General features: G+C 49.1%; 2 protein-coding genes and 1 long non-coding RNA gene across 4 annotated transcripts; 2 read left to right on the top strand and 1 right to left on the bottom strand.

Annotated features, from left to right (window-relative positions):
- The first annotated feature begins 852 nt into the window (after window positions 1-852).
- Window positions 853-7,179, top strand: riok3 (RIO kinase 3 (yeast)). Its single transcript, XM_026180516.1, has 13 exons — window positions 853-1,224; window positions 3,017-3,132; window positions 3,257-3,399; window positions 3,520-3,627; window positions 3,835-3,944; window positions 4,211-4,354; window positions 4,426-4,553; window positions 4,722-4,904; window positions 4,973-5,132; window positions 5,273-5,353; window positions 5,920-6,009; window positions 6,098-6,211; window positions 6,370-7,179. The coding sequence occupies exons 1-13, from the start codon at window positions 1,189-1,191 to the stop codon at window positions 6,481-6,483; spliced, it is 1,527 nt and encodes a 508-aa protein (XP_026036301.1). The 5' UTR covers window positions 853-1,188; the 3' UTR covers window positions 6,484-7,179.
- On the bottom strand, window positions 6,906-9,036 carry LOC113029602 (uncharacterized). The gene is made up of 2 exons (XR_003273444.1): window positions 8,974-9,036; window positions 6,906-8,124 (listed from the first exon to the last, which is right to left on the bottom strand). It is a non-coding gene; the product is annotated as an uncharacterized LOC113029602 (long non-coding RNA).
- rmc1 (regulator of MON1-CCZ1) lies at window positions 8,311-14,507 on the top strand. 2 transcript variants are annotated; one of them, XM_026180511.1, is made up of 20 exons: window positions 8,311-8,558; window positions 9,012-9,088; window positions 9,549-9,633; window positions 9,962-10,018; window positions 10,097-10,183; window positions 10,436-10,576; window positions 10,792-10,895; window positions 10,978-11,067; window positions 11,165-11,270; window positions 11,365-11,473; window positions 11,823-11,867; window positions 11,941-11,994; window positions 12,239-12,367; window positions 12,694-12,800; window positions 12,887-13,006; window positions 13,091-13,168; window positions 13,243-13,347; window positions 13,502-13,570; window positions 13,648-13,735; window positions 13,821-14,507. In XM_026180511.1, exons 1-20 carry the CDS (start codon window positions 8,460-8,462, stop codon window positions 14,036-14,038), a joined length of 1,968 nt encoding a protein of 655 aa, XP_026036296.1. In that variant the 5' UTR covers window positions 8,311-8,459; the 3' UTR covers window positions 14,039-14,507. The 2 variants fall into 2 exon arrangements, with proteins under 2 accessions (XP_026036296.1, XP_026036297.1); XM_026180512.1 differs by lacking the exon at window positions 8,311-8,558 and adding an exon at window positions 8,839-8,913.
- Window positions 14,508-15,067: the final 560 nt, after the last annotated feature.

Here is a 15,067-nt window from a genome sequence, read left to right as displayed (position 1 = left end):
AGTCCCACTTGGGCGGCTTCCGGTTTGGTTAATGTAAACACCGCGTGACTTTACACACCTGTGACAGCGAAGCGCGTTCGCGAGTCAACCTGTGCTGACAGATTGTAGGTCGTGCGCGCAGCCGCACAGTCTGAACGCGCATGCGGAACGCGCAGAGATGATGAAGCTTTCAAATACGTCATTTTTTTAAATTTTATTTCACATCGAAAATTTCACCTTTCACACCACACACGTGCTAATATATCATTTTCAATATAAATATTAATAATCTTTGTAACTGATTTAGCTGCTTGATTGTTAACATGTTTTATTATATTCTAAAAAGTTTCATCTTTAATCGTCTTTTTACTGATTTCTTTTTAATACGCGGTTCATTCAGGGGGCGCTGATGCGTTTCCAGCCCAGCTGAGAGATGGAATCTGTCCAGGGTGTCCCGGGTCTGCTCCGGGCACACGTCCGGGCACCAGTTTACCCAGTTTGCCTGGGACAAGATTACTGGGTTGGATGTGATATCTGCTAGCTGATGGTAAACGGTGGTTACATTTCTGGCTATTAAGGCTAAATCATTTATTTGTCTTTTATTTTATTTTCATATAATAAATGAAAAAGAAAATAACATATTAAAAGTAGAAAATGATACATCACTGGAAAGAAGCTTGATTTGTGTTACTTTTTAAATAAATTGATGCTCATGCGTATTTTTTTTCAGATTTTGTGACTTTTTGACCTCCAGGCGATTTTAAATCAATGGAGTGGAAGAAAACAACTAAACATTGAGATTAAAGATGCAGACATTTGGATTTCAGAAGATTTTAGTTCTGGAAACGTATTAATTTAAAAGTGGGAGGGCTTTTATTGTGAAGGCGGGCAGTAGTGTCTTAGTTGAACAGTGACGTTCTTCCTGTCGTGCTAAGGGTCAACTGTTCTGTGAAGCTCCTCTGTGCGGCCTCTTCTGCCTCCTTACAGCCGTTGGTTTATTAAAAAATCTTCTGTTTCCGGCTCGTAAATTATTTCTGTCGCGGTTCCGGAAGTGTCCAGCACAGTTTGGCTCAGGTGTCACAGCGCGTGGAGGTTTTTATTCACCTTACTTTCTGGAAGTTTCAAAGCTAACGTTAGCTCAGCAGCTAGCCATCATTCACCCCCCGCGGAGAGAATCGATCTATAATCATCATCATCATCGTCATCATCATGGATCAATCAGGAGTCACAGCGCAGACACCGAAGGTAGGTCCCTCCTCTGCCCGGCTCTCCTGCCGCGGTTATCGGTTAGACTTCGGGGAGCGGCCGCGGCTGCTGTTAGCCGCTCCCAGTGCTACCATGGCGGCTGTTTCCTTTAAAGGCTCTGGTTGCAGATAACCCGGGAGGCACCGGGTTAGCACCGAGCTGTGTGTTATTTTAGATAACAGCCTGTCAGCTGGTGGTTAAAGCAGGAGATGAGCTCACCGATGCTTCAGCTCAGACCACAGGCTGGCCGGTTTGACCCGGACTGGACCGGGCCAAGACAGCCTCTGTGATGACACACCTCTAGATTCCACCTGTTTATCCCGGAAACGTTTCGTGAGCCAAAGGTTTAGCTTCACATCGAGTCCGGGAGAGTTTCAGCTGTAACATCAGTTTTCCTTCGTCACAGAGAAATCAGCTGCCTGTGGGCTTGAACTATAACAGAAGTGACGCTACAGAGGGAGCTGCGGAGGCGCAGACTGTCCTGTAATCAGAAAACACTGTTTGTTTTACTGTCAGTAAACAGGAAGTGTAGTTATCGGTCTATAACATAATTACTGTGCTGTAGTGGCTCGTGAGGGGGTCTGAGTCAGTGAGGAAAACGGTGAAACTTCAGGGAATCCAGTTAAAAGTCCTCCATAATTTCCAAAGTCCGGTGGACCAGAGTGGAGCCTCTGCCGGGCCATTTGTGGACTCCGGGCCTTATATTTAACACTCCTGCCCCAGACTGTAAATAATAACCAGCTGTGCTTCAGACATGTCTGAACATGTTCTTCTGTGCCTGGTGACTCAGGCCCACCTGTAGCTCCTGACTCACCTGTTCATGCAGCACCGAGGCTCGACTGAAGGCGGACTGGAGGAAATAAGAAACATCCATCTGTGAAAAACCAACATTTAAAAAACACTAAAATCTCGACTCCGTTTCCACCAGTTTAAACTTCAGCTCATTGGCTAAAATAAGCTCTGACTGCACCAGTATTTGAATTTTATTAGCTGATAATCAAGAAAAAGTTTTTATGATGACAGATTTTTCTTATCTTCTGTTTTTCTTTCTGATAATTTGTCAGATAGTTTTTGTCATTAAGATATCCTGAGTTTGGGGGACGTCCGTAGAGTAAATCAGGACATTTTGGGGGATTTTTGGACTATTTTTTGACCAAATAATCAATAACAAAGATTCCAGAAAACAATCCAGAAACTGTTGGTATCAGGAGAGAAATGATGTCATACAGTCCCGTGTTGGACTGCACACGCTTCACAAAAAGGGAGTGTGATATAAAATAATATATGTATATGATGCAAAAGATAAAAGCTCACCATAAACACATAAAATAATAAAATGTGTAAAACAGAAGTAAAAACAATAAATATCCATTTAAATCTGTGGAACATTAAAGAATGTGTGTGAATATAAACAGTGAATTAGTATAAAACTGAAGATCAAAGAAACCTGAGGTAATCGTAATGTCAGTAACATGATCCAAGTACTCTGATTACTCATGTGATTACTGATTACTCATGGCCATCTCCCTGTACAACGCATCCACTTAACACACTGTTTGCTGCTACAACTACACATGTTTCTTTTCCAAATATTTATTTATAAGTGACTTATGTATGTATGTATGTATGTATGTATATATATGTATATATTGTACTATTCTTAGTTAGCGTATTGTCTGTCTTGTCTTAATGTTGGTTTAAAATGGAGCACTGTAACAAAAAATAATTTCCCCCAGGGATCAATAAAGTATTCTGATTCTGATTTCATGTGTCTATTCCTTGTCACTGTCAGAGCCCGTGGGGTTCGGCGGCCCCGGCGGCTCCAGCCTGCTCTCTCGCTGAGGTGATGAGCGAACAGCTGGCGAAGCAGCTGGACGAGGAGAATGCCGTCTTCCCGGCGCTCTCTGAGTAAGAGTTCCCGTTGAAGCTTCTGAGGGTTAAAAGTTTCCGTCCTGTTAACGTCAAACGTTCCTGTCGTCAGTAAATCAAGAGCTTTAAAAGGTTCTCAGGTGGTAACGCGTCTGTCTCTCAGTCCTGCAGCCGAGCTGCTGCCCGACGAAGCCCCCGACACCACCAGCGACCTGATGCTCGCCCAGATGCTGCAGATGCAGTTCGACCGCGAGTTCGACGACCAGCTGCGGCGCGAGGAGAAGAAGTTCAACGGGGACAGCAAAGGTGATTCAGAAAGCTTCGGGTTATGTGAAGCAGTTGAAGTTCTGAAGGCGCCACGGTCGGCGTGTCTGTGAACGGCGGTTAATAAAGTTTAATTCAAAGTGTGACACGTTTCTGTTTTAGTGTCCATCTCCTTCGAGAACTACCGCATGGTTCATCCGTACGACGACAGCGACAGCTCCGGGGACGAGGTCGACTGGCAGGACACGAGACACGACCCCTACAGAGCCGGTAGGACGCCTGCAGGGGAGGACAAAATCACAGCAACACGTCAGAGCGCCAAACGGCGGCCTGACGCGTCAGTCGCTGAGCTTCTTTACACTCTGTCTCAACTTCACCATCATCCTTTTCTGTGTGTGTGTGTGTGTGTGTGTGTGTGTGTGTGTGTGTGTGTGTGTGTGTGTGTGTGTGTGTGTGTGTGTGTGTGTGTCGTCTCAGACAAACCTCAGACCACACCGAGGAAAGGCTTCACGGGGAAGGGGAAGAACATCACCACCAAACATGACGAAGTGACCTGCGGCCGCAAGAACACGGCACGCATGGACAACGTAAGATGGCCGAGCTCGCTTTGCTTAAATATCTGATTTGTAGCTCGTTGTCTGAAAACAAAAAGAGTTCTCGTGTCGCTCAGATGAAGCCTGCGCGGCTTTCAAAGCTTCGTTTTGGCCTCAGCAGCACGGCAGGTTGAAGTGGGACGCTGTAGCTGCTGGGCAGCTCCGGGTGGAGCAGGTGGAGAACAGAGTGTGTGCGTCTCTAACACAGCAGGTATCAGCCGCACCGCCGTTTTCATTGCGTGCTGTTCTCCCTCGTCCAGTTTGCCCCGGAGGTCCACGTCGGTGACGGCCTGGGGATGGACCTGAAGCTGTCCAATCAGGTGTTTAACTCCCTGAAGCGGCACTGCTACAGCGAGCAGAGACGCAGCGCCAGGCTGCACGAGAAGAAGGAGCACTCCACCGCCGTACGTATGGAAACGCCCTCCGCCCGCTGCAGGATGCTGAAGCTCTCTGACTCCTCCTCCTCTCTCCTCAGGAGCAAGCCGTGGACCCTCGCACTCGCCTGCTGATGTACAAGATGGTGAACGCCGGCGTGCTGGAAAACATCAACGGCTGCATCAGCACCGGGAAGGAGTCTGTGGTGTTCCACGCCGACGGAGGGAGGTGAGCGGGAAAATCAGCCGCGAGGTTACAAATGCTTTGAGACGGGAAACGCACACCTGCCCACAGGTGGTGTTTGATTTACTGTGTGCGTGTGTGTGTGTGTGTCCGTGTCCGTGTCCGTGTGTGTGTCCGTGCGTGTGTCCGTGCGTGTGTCCGTGTGTGCGTCAGCCTGGAGGAGCAGCCCGTCCCAGACGAGGTGGTGCTGAAGGTGTTTAAAACGACGCTGAACGAGTTCAAGAACAGAGACCGCTACATCAAAGACGACTACCGCTTCAAGGACCGCTTCAGCAAACTGAACCCACGCAAGATCATCCGTCTGTGGGCCGAGAAGGAGATGCACAACCTGGGCAGGTGAGTGGAGTCCACGGGGGGGCGGCGGGAGCCGCTCCGTGACCTAAACCCCGGCTGTGTGCTTTCAGGATGAAGAAGGCCGAGATCCCGTGCCCGGAGGTGGTCCTGCTGAAGAAACACATCCTGGTGATGTCGTTCATCGGCAAAGACCACGTCCCCGCCCCCAAACTCAAAGACGCCATGCTGAACTCAGAGGACCTGAAGAACGCCTACTACCAAGTCCTCCACGTACGTACGCCCACAGGAAGTCCGCTTCTTTGTTTTCATTCCTTTCTCCTGCAGACGTCTCTGTCAGGATTAAATTCCGTTTCATTTTGAGTCTGAGAAGAAGACATCTGACAGCGGCTTCTCGCCGTCTTCCCGTGCAGGTGATGCAGCAGCTGTATCAGGAGTGCAACCTGGTCCACGCCGACCTCAGCGAATACAACATGCTGTGGCACGAAGGGAAGGTACAGCTCAAAGTCAAAGTCAACTTTATTTGTCGATTCTGCCACATGTACAGGACATACAGAGAATAGAAACGACGTTACTCTCAAACCCTAGATAAATAGCAAATGAACATTTAAATATAAGAGTGATTAAAAAATGCAAGTAAAATAATTAAAAAGTAAAAATTTAAATAAATACAATTTTACATATAACAAGAAAGCTATACAATATACAATATAATGGGTAAATGACATTGGGTGTAAACCAGGCAGAGTAGTGCAAGTAGGCAAATAGTGCAAATGGAGATTTAGTAATGTACGGTAAGAGAAAGTGTAACAACAAAGTCTTATGAGGTAATGGCAGTCCAATGCTCCACAAAGTGACTGGTAACTGGTGCAGGCCAGTGAGTGAGTCAGAGAGTGTGTGTGTGTGAGTGTGTGTGTGTGTGACAGAGTTCAGTGAGACCGTGGAGGAGAGAGGGGAGAGGGGGCAGAATCGGGAGGGAGTTAAGCTGCCCTGCTTTTACCTGTCCTCCTCCCCCTCTTAGCCTCTGTGATGTCATCAGTCACCCTCGCTCTCATTGCAGGTGTGGCTGATTGACGTGAGTCAGTCCGTGGAGCCCACCCACCCCCACGGTCTGGAGTTCCTCTTCAGAGACTGCAGGAACGTTTCCACGGTAAGCCCGTCTCCTCTCTGCTGGATCAGGAAATTTAAACCTGACTCACGATTTCACTCGTTTTTATTTAAATCGTTTGTCGCTCCAGTTCTTCCAGAAGAGAGGCGTGAGCGAGGCCATGAGCACCTATGACCTTTTCAACGCCGTGACCGGCCTGAACATCCCCGTGGGCGCCGAGGACGAGGCCGAGTTCATGGCAGAGGTAACGCAGATGTTGCAGGTTGATGATCCTCAGTTATCAGGGTTGTCTGATGTTTTGGTGCCGGTTAAATTCTCGTGGGATCGTTAAATTAGAGAAAAAGTTCAACACTGTGTGGTTAAGAAGCAGCTGGAGTCACGCGGCGTCTCTCTGCTCGACAGATCGTGGCGCTGGAGAAGAGGAACGAAGACCACATCCAGAAACGAGGCAAGAAAACCTTCCCGGTGACCTCGGAGGACGGCGGCCCCCCTTTAGAGCCCGACGCCGATGACTAACGCCCGCACAGCTCGCAGATTCTTCATGATCCCGCCGTGTTTTTAGACAAATCCGAAAAAGAGATGAACGGAGGACGAGGACGACGCCTCGGCACCTCCAACCCACCACCCTACTCGCTGCTTCCTGTAAACGGGAAGAGTGAGGGGGCGGGGTTAACGTTTAACCGCATTGGACGTTAAAGTCAGAGCGTCAGACGATCAGAGGCGGTTTCCTGAGGCTCGGGTCTTCCTGCTAAGATTGTCCCACGCTGCTCGCAGTGTGTGTTTTTGTAAACGCTTCGTAGATTAAAACCCGACTTCGGGGGGAAACGAGCTGCTGCGTCACCGAGGCGCTCTTATTACCATCACGCTGCAGGAAAACAGATTTACCCTCAAAAACTTTAGAAAGAAGTAGAAATCAGCTGAAACCTCACTGTTGTAAAATCAAATGAATAAATTTTTCTTCTAGTAAAAACATTAAAGCTCCTGTTTTCCTGTGTTCAGGAGGCATGGAGGGTTGGGTCAAAGCAGGAAGTTCAAGAGTGAGAATGAAATGTTATGAACAGGTCTGCTGATTTCAGATGTTTACAGTGGAGGAGAGCAGGTGTGCCTGCAGGAAGCCCTGCTGTCTGCTGCTAGCTTCAACAGTAATGTCGGGTTTTCAACAGGATGTTGGTCTCATGGTGCAAATTCAGAATAAAACACAAACATGGAAAATTCTTCTTGTTGGCTTTTATTTTGTAAGAACATAATTCTTATCTGTGAGAACTCAGGAGCTCCAAGGGAAGTAAACACTAACCAGCACATGATCTGTCACATGACTTTGTGTGAGGGGGACTTCCTGTGTAAACTGATGGCCTTCAGAATAAAATGTTTTTTGCCCTCCAGTTTGACCTTACTTTGGAGGGATGCTAATAAATCAAGAACGTCCACGTTAACTGTCCTAAAGCAGGACTAGTCCTGTAGTGAACATTAAAAGTGTGACGAAACATAAACGGGCTGATAAGCTGATCACATCTCTCGTAAACAGGTGTTCAACGGGTGCTTTCCTTTTTTATCTGATTATTATGATTCCTGCTCCAAACACGGGATCTTGTTTGGGAGATGGTCAAATATTCCTGCTGGTGTTCCATGTCAGCTGCATCCATCTTCAGGCACCCATCCACATCCAGGAGGAGGCGTCCTGGTCACATGCTGAACCACCTTGGTTTGCACCTTGTAATGTGGAGTACCGTTTCCTGTCTCTCAGGCGGAGTCCACGCACTCTTTGGAAGAAGATTGCTTCTGCTGTTGGTAAGAGATGAGGTCAGGTTGGTAAATCTGCTTCACAGATGCTGCTCCGCTCTCCCCTCACTCGTGCAGAAGACACTGAACAACTTTAACTTTGTGAAAAACGGCCTCAGACATTTCTGATCTTGTCTCTCGCACCCGATTGCTGAGCACCCCTGTGCGAGCTGGGGGAAAGTAATTTCCTTCTTTATGATCCGCTTGTTTGATTTGCCCAAAACTTGGACATCGGATGATGAAGATGAAGCTGTCAGGCAGGAGGAAAACAGGAAGAGGTTCACTGATGTAGAGAAAGAGGACGCACAGAGGGTTGATTCTAGGGAAAGAGTGACACGGAGGCTGATGATCTGCTGTGGTCACTCTTACAGGGAGCAACTGAAAAAAGATGAAGGAGAATAAAAATATCTCCTAACATATAAAGTGATACACTAAAAATAATAAGCACCAGTATTGTTGACTGTGCAGTGACCTGCAAGAGGCAGTAGCTCAACTCCCACAACAACGCCACTGCTGGAAGCCACCTCCGTTTTATACAGAGCCTCAGAGGATATGAACATCTAACAATAAAACTCCTGCTTTTATTGTGAAGGCTGCAGTGGAAGTCGTGTCTCTGGCCGGTTGCTTCGCTCTTCTTCCGCGATCAGAGGCCGGAGTCTGGAGGCAGAACCGAGCGGAAACCTGCGAAATAAAGCGGCGGCCAGGTGCGAAGGATGGCCGAGGAGCATTACCTGGAGCTGAGCGAGAACCCCGTGCAGTTCGAACATGCCTCGAGCGTCAACAACGTCTTCTTCGACGAGGCCAACAAGCAGGTGAGCTAACGGCTAACAGCTAGCAAAACTTCTGCCGGCGGATTTAAATGAATAAGTTCAAAAACTGGAACATTTCCGGTAAAATGTGACAGTGGAGTTTATTTAAAACATATTTAATAATTGATTATTTTATTTAGGATGTTAACTGGCTTAAATTAAGCTCTGACTATGAAAAAGAAGAAGTAACCCGGAGGACTTCACTCACTGTCAGCTGCTATCAAACTGCGATTAATCTGAACCACGATCAGCTGACGTGAAATTCTCCCAAACATGCTTCATTTTGTTTGGTTCGTTTTTACAGGTGTGGCCTCTTCTTCGCCATATTTGAGTGATAGAGGACATTTTCATCTCTTGTGTCAGTAAAAGTTGCTCAGACTTACACCGCTCTGGTGTTTGCGTGTTATATTAAACACACCTGTGTGCAGCTGTCCGACATCTGTTTTCTTTCTCCAGGTGTTCGCAGTGCGTTCAGGTGGAGCCACCGGGGTGGTGGTTAAAGGTCCTGATGACAAGAGCAGCGTCGCCTTCAGGTTCGTGGATTTAAAGATAAAGCACGTCCGTGTTTTTAATCTTTATTTGTACCTGTCGCCACATGAGGGTAAACCTTCACAGCTCTGGGTTATTCTTGGTGGTTGAAGCCGGGCCTGGAGATGCTAATGAAGGCGTTGCACACAGCTGGGTATGCTTTGGAAGGTGTTCTTCAACTTAAACCCACGCTTCCCTGTGACCCCCCCCCCCCTCCTTTATGTGTGCAAGTTCCATCTAAAGTGGGTTTAGGTTATCTCCCCAATGCCTGACGACGCTCTGAAAGTTGAATAACTTGTCCCAGATACTGAAACTCTCGGCTTCATGCTGCTGCTGGGTCTTTAAAGCCTTCAGGTCAGAGGTCAGAGTGACTGGAGAGGCCGAAACTGGAGCGATGCGTTCACTGGCAGTGTTTAGATCAGTAAAACGGGAATGCTTATGTAAACTGTGTGTTTGACTCGTCAGGATGGACGATAAAGGAGAAGTAAAATGCATCAAGTTTTCCATCGGTAACAAGATCCTGGCTGTGCAGAGAACCTCCAAGTCTGTGGTGAGTTCAGGGACACTCAGACATGGTCTTAATAGGCGCAGAGGAGCGGCGGGGCTCCTGCCTTATTTCGCCTCATTGTGGTCTCGTTTCTAAAATCCTGCACACTTATTTGATAAAACTGTGCCTCTAGTGGAGAATTTATGATACAAACCTTTTTATTTGTAAATGTTGAATTTTTTGTTGGAAGTTCAGTTTTTATTGTAAATGTTTGTTATTTTTTTCCTTCTGGTCATGCAGGTCACGCATGCTTGGTTAGCGATGGTTTCAAATGTGACGTTTCTGTTTTGAATGTTTCTGATCCGGGCGAACGCTGTTTTTGTGTTGGCAGGATTTCATCAACTTCATCCCCGACTACCCGCACACAGAGTTCAGTCAGGAGTGTAAGGTACGCTGCAGTTCCTGCTGTTTGCAGGCCGTCTGCTGACGGACGAACTGGGCTCATGATGTTTGTGTCGCTCCGCAGACGAAGAACGCCAGCATTTTAGGTTTCTGTTGGACCAACTGGAACGAGGTCGTCTTCATAACCGACCAGGGAATCGAGTTTTACCAGGTAACCCGAACAGCTCGCCCACAGAGAGCTGTGCTGAGTGTTCGGCTCTGCGTGGTCATGTTTGACCTGTTGAAACGTCTCATCTCCATGTGTGCGTTCTACAAGGACAAACAGGAAGTGACATCAGTTTGATGCCTGGCACTTTGGTTCTCGTCATTTAAGACGATAAACGTGAAAAGTGTCTGTGTGTGCCTCAGGCTCACCTGAGCTTTACCTGTTCAGCTGTGATGTCATAACCTCCTGTGTGCTCAGGTGTTTCCAGACAAGCGCAGCCTGAAGCTGCTGAAGAGTCAGAGCATCAACGTGAACTGGTACCAGTACTGCCCCGAGACCGCCGTCATCCTGCTGTCCACCACCGTGCAGGGGAACATCCTGCAGCCCTTCGCCTTCAGGGTGAGGCGGATACTCACGTCGCTATAGCAACACAAAGCTCGTCATTTTGATTTCAGTGTGCGTGCGTTCATTGGTCGGTTTAGAGGCTGTTTCTGTGCAGCAGCACATCCACATCGCTTCATTGTGCATCCTGAATGGATCATTTCTAGAGTGGGCGTGGCTTCACCTGCAGTCGAGGTCAGCTGATGTGAGGAAACTTTGTTTTGCTGTTCCAGAACGGGACCATGTCCAAGATGTCCAAGTTTGAGATCGAGCTGCCGGTTGTCCCCAAACCCGCCAAACTCAGCCTGTCGGAGAGAGACATCGCCATGGCAACCATGTAATTCACAGGCTGGGTTATTTTCTTTTGTTTGTGCTGCACTTAAAAAAACAACAACAATGACTTAACTATGTGTTTGCAGCTATGGTCAGCTGTACGTGATGTACCTGAAGCATCACTCGAGGACGGCCAACAGTCCCAGTGCAGAGGTGGTGCTGTACCACCTGTCCAGGTAAACGCTCCGCAGCGTCTGCTGATTGCTGGCCTGGAGCTTTAAAACGCGCTGACGCTTTAAATCCAGGCTCTCGTGTTCCCTCTGTGTGGCTCAGGGAAGGTTCCTGTAAGAAGAGTCACGTGCTGAAGCTGAACACGACGGGCAAGTTCGCTCTGAACATCGTCGACAACCTGGTGGTGGTTCATCACCAGAGCTCGCAGGTTAGAGCCCCGTCCTTCCTCTGAGGCGCCGGGCACGGTGGAGCTGATGATCTCAGGTATTTTTGTTAAACCGGCTTCATGCTCTGTCATTCAGACCTCGCTGATCTTCGACATCAAGCTGAAGGAGCCCGACTGTGCCCTGAACATCCACCAGCCCGTCCTGCCCGCCAGGTCCATCCACCCCTACAGGATCCCGCTGTCAGGTACGCACGAAAGCTACCAATGAATCAAGATGTGATCGAACTGCAAACGTTCAGCTTTGAATAGATGAAATGAGTTAGTTGAACAGGAAATATGTGATTAACAGCAGAGGAGTTACAGGCACCCGTGAGAAGAGCACAGAATCGAACCTGCGCCTTTAAGTAGCTGTGAAACAGAAGTGAAGCTGAGAGGAGCAAAGCATCGAAAGCTGGGATTAGAATCCGAAGCGTGAGGTTGGCACCGACTGCAGACCTCTGCTGTTTATCGACGATGCTGCTTAGTTAGTCGTGAAGGTGACGCTCTGCTGTGAAGCTGTGCTTCTTCTTCACCGTCCTCTCGTCTTCCCCGCAGGGCCGGCGGCCGTTCCTTCGCAGCCTCCGGTGCCGTGTCAGCTCTGTATCCTTTCCTCACAGTAAATGTTTGATTCGCTGCCAGTCTCAGGCGTTTCTTTTCCTCAGCGTCACTCCAGACTCCTCCTCCTGGAGCGTCTTCCAGCCAGACATCATCATCAGCGCCAGCGAAGGTGAGCAAACGCAAACGCACAATGGAGAAAATACACTTAATGCTACGTTCAGGGTGAATCCATGGTGGGGTTGAAGTTCAGTCCAGGCGTCTCCTGCAGTAGAGCAGCCCTGATGGAAATCCTGTTTTATCTGAGCCCGACGTCAGAGACGTTTCATTTTCTCGCACACAAGTCAAACAACAATTCTGTGAACGGACTAAAAATGATTGTTCCACCATCCACAGCATCATTTCTGCTGTTTCAGGTTACCTGTGGTACCTGCAGGTGAAGCTGCCGCCCACAGTCAACCTGCTGCAGGACAAAGGCAAACTGATGGACTTCCTGTTACGGCGCAGAGAGTGCAAGATGGTCATCCTGTCGGTCTGCTCGCAGAGTGCGTATCTAACCGCCGCTCGTCTTTACTCTGATCAGAAATCGAAGCTGATGATGAGACGGCGCTCTGGTTATGAAGAAAACCAGAGCGACTCACCTGAGGATCCAGCTGCTCCTCTGGGTCGACGTTTCTGCTTCGATGCTCCGTAAAACATAAAATAAGCTGTGAGCCAGGACTGAGGGGATGTAGAAACCAGTGAAACCAGTAACACCAGGCACAATCTGAGGCAGCAGCTCGACCTGTAGTTCGCACATTCATGCTGTTATTTCCTCTGAACGGCGAGCTGTGCCACGAGCCAAAGTCCCACTCTTCTGTCTGTGTTGCAGTTCTGGAGGTCGGCGAGAAGGGAAGTCTTCCTGTTGTGGCGACCGTGTTTGACAAACTCAACCAGGTGTACAAAGATTACCTGGAGGCGGAGCAGAGCTACACTCAGGTGAGGCACCCACGGAGCTTCCTGCTCCCTAAAGTCACCTGATCTGATTTCTAACAGGGTTTTTTTTTTTTTTTCCCCGTTTGCAGGCGATGGAGTCCGGACCGAGCCGAGGAAGCGCCGCCCAGAAGCGTCCGGTCAGAACTCAGGCCGTCATCGACCAGTCGGACATGTACACGCACGTCCTGTCCTCGTTCACGGAGAGGAAGGTACGCCGCACGGGCTCCTGTGAGTTTCCACCCAAACGTTTTCAAACCAGGTGATGTGATGAACTTCCTGCTCTGTGCCCGCAGGGCGTCTCCCACAAGTTCATCATCGCCGTGCTGATGGAGTACATCCGCTCTCTGAACCAGTTCCAGATCACCGTCCAGGTAACTCAGCAGAGCCACGCGAGCAGGCTGGGATTGTTACTGGTCCTGGTAACACCTGTAATGGTTTTTTCCAGCATTACCTGTACGAGCTGGTGATCAAGACGCTGGTGCAACACAACCTGTTCTACATGCTGCACCAGTTCCTGCAGTACCACGTCCTCAGCGACTCCAAACCTCTGGTGAGTTCAAACCAGGAGCTCATCCTGAGACGCCGAGTCTGCGGGTCTGTCGACGCCCCTCATCTCCCGTTGAGCCCGAGCAGAGCTCGTCTTCCTCGACGTGCTGGTTACGTCCATCGTTTCAGTGTCTCATTGTTGAATTGTGTCCTCTCAGGCGTGTTTGCTGCTGTCTCTGGAGAGCACGTACCCACCCGCACACCAGCTGTCCCTGGACATGCTGAAGGTACCAAACAAGCTTAAAAACCTTCACGTGGTCATTTCATTGGTTCATCGCTGTAAACTTCCTGTTTGCGTTCACAGCGTCTGTCCACGGCCAACGACGAGATCATCGAGGTTCTGCTGTCGAAGCAGCAGGTTCTGGGTGCGCTCAGATTCATCCGCAGCGTCGGTGCGTTGATCCTGAGGCGTTTCCTCCCTCACACACACGAATGTGTTTAACGCAAACTCGCCCTGACGTGTTTCTCCCGGCGCAGGTGGCCACGACAACGCGTCTGCGCGGAAGTTCCTGGACGCGGCGCAGCAGACCGGAGACCAGATGCTGTTCTACACGGTGTTTAGGTCGTTCCAGCAGAGAAACCAGCGACTCAGGGGAAGCCCCGCCTTCAACCCAGGTGAGCACTGCGAGGAGCACGTGGCTCACTTCAAGCAGCTGTTTGGGGAGCAGGCGTTGATGAAGCCCTCCACCGTGTGAGCCCGGTCTCCGTGGCGAGGAGACGACTCGACGGGACGCAAATCATCGCGTACGTTCACGTGCACACGAGTGTCCTGCTGCAGGAAACCGTGAGAGTGTGACGCCACAGAGCATCCTAGCATGCCGCCCCCAGGGTTAAGAAAAGGTGGTGTTACTGTGGCCCGATCCCTGCTGCTCCACCTTAAATGTTAACAGGATGTGTTAATTTATGATGATTGCTTTTGCTAAAATCTTCCTCCTCTGCGGCTCTAACACCTTCATGCGGTCGGGTTTACCTGCACAGGTGATCCTGATATCGCTCTGATATCAGCTGTTGTGGGAGGGGCCAGAGCCTGCACCGCTGTGTGTTTGTGGGGTGAATGTGAGGTGTATATTCTGTAAGATAAAGATGAATTATTGTGCATGAACAGGTTTTAATGTCATGAAATCCAACATGTCTGTGTGCAGCTAATAAAGGTTTAACTGAAAATCCGCTGTCAGTTCCATCCATGTCCTCACACACACCTCAGCCACTGAAGGACTTTTCTCTAACGTTCAGCAGCTTTGGGTTCATGACTGCAGCCTGGAGTCGAACCTCCAACCAGCAGAGCTGCTCTGAGCTACACCTGTCAGCACGAGGATCACACAGCGTCCCGGTTTCCATTTTCAGTTCTTGTACCAGAACATTTTTAACTGATAGGCGAAAATTTCAAATGTTTGGCTCCAACCATCGACGTGTATGAAGGAGAGTTTGGGTTTAGTCTGGACATCTCGTTAAAATCTGATGGCATTGTGAACAAAGCACCATCAGACTGTCGCGTGCAGTAACATCTGGAAAGAGTGATCGTCAGTTCAGTTTTTTTCTTTTGCACTGCAGTCCATCATCAGCCCCCCAGAGCCCAAACCTCAGCGTGACTGAAGCAGTGTGGCGCCATCGACAGACGGCTGAAAGCTAAAGAAAAGCTTTGAATGTCCTTTAAGGCTGGAGAGCTGCTCCTGAAAGAAAGCTGCCTCAGAGTTCAGGCTGCGGACTTCTTGAGAAGTCTCTCT

Source organism: Astatotilapia calliptera, chromosome 9 (assembly GCF_900246225.1).
Source record: "Astatotilapia calliptera chromosome 9, fAstCal1.2, whole genome shotgun sequence".
In the NCBI taxonomy this organism is placed as follows: Eukaryota; Metazoa; Chordata; class Actinopteri; order Cichliformes; family Cichlidae; genus Astatotilapia; species Astatotilapia calliptera.
The sequence above is the reverse complement of the archived record's forward strand: the minus strand, read 5'-3'. Positions and strand labels throughout refer to the sequence as shown.

Coding starts and splice junctions, on each gene's coding strand:
- rmc1 (XM_026180511.1), top strand. CDS start 8,460: ATGGCCGAGGAGCATTACCTGGAGCTGAGCGAGAACCCCGTGCAGTTC. Junction 12,801..12,886: donor CGGAGCAGAGCTACACTCAG/GTGAGGCACCCA, acceptor CCCCGTTTGCAG/GCGATGGAGTCCGGACCGAG. Junction 13,007..13,090: donor CCTCGTTCACGGAGAGGAAG/GTACGCCGCACG, acceptor CTGTGCCCGCAG/GGCGTCTCCCACAAGTTCAT.
- riok3 (XM_026180516.1), top strand. CDS start 1,189: ATGGATCAATCAGGAGTCACAGCGCAGACACCGAAG. Junction 3,133..3,256: donor GTCTTCCCGGCGCTCTCTGA/GTAAGAGTTCCC, acceptor TCTGTCTCTCAG/TCCTGCAGCCGAGCTGCTGC. Junction 3,945..4,210: donor ACACGGCACGCATGGACAAC/GTAAGATGGCCG, acceptor TCCCTCGTCCAG/TTTGCCCCGGAGGTCCACGT.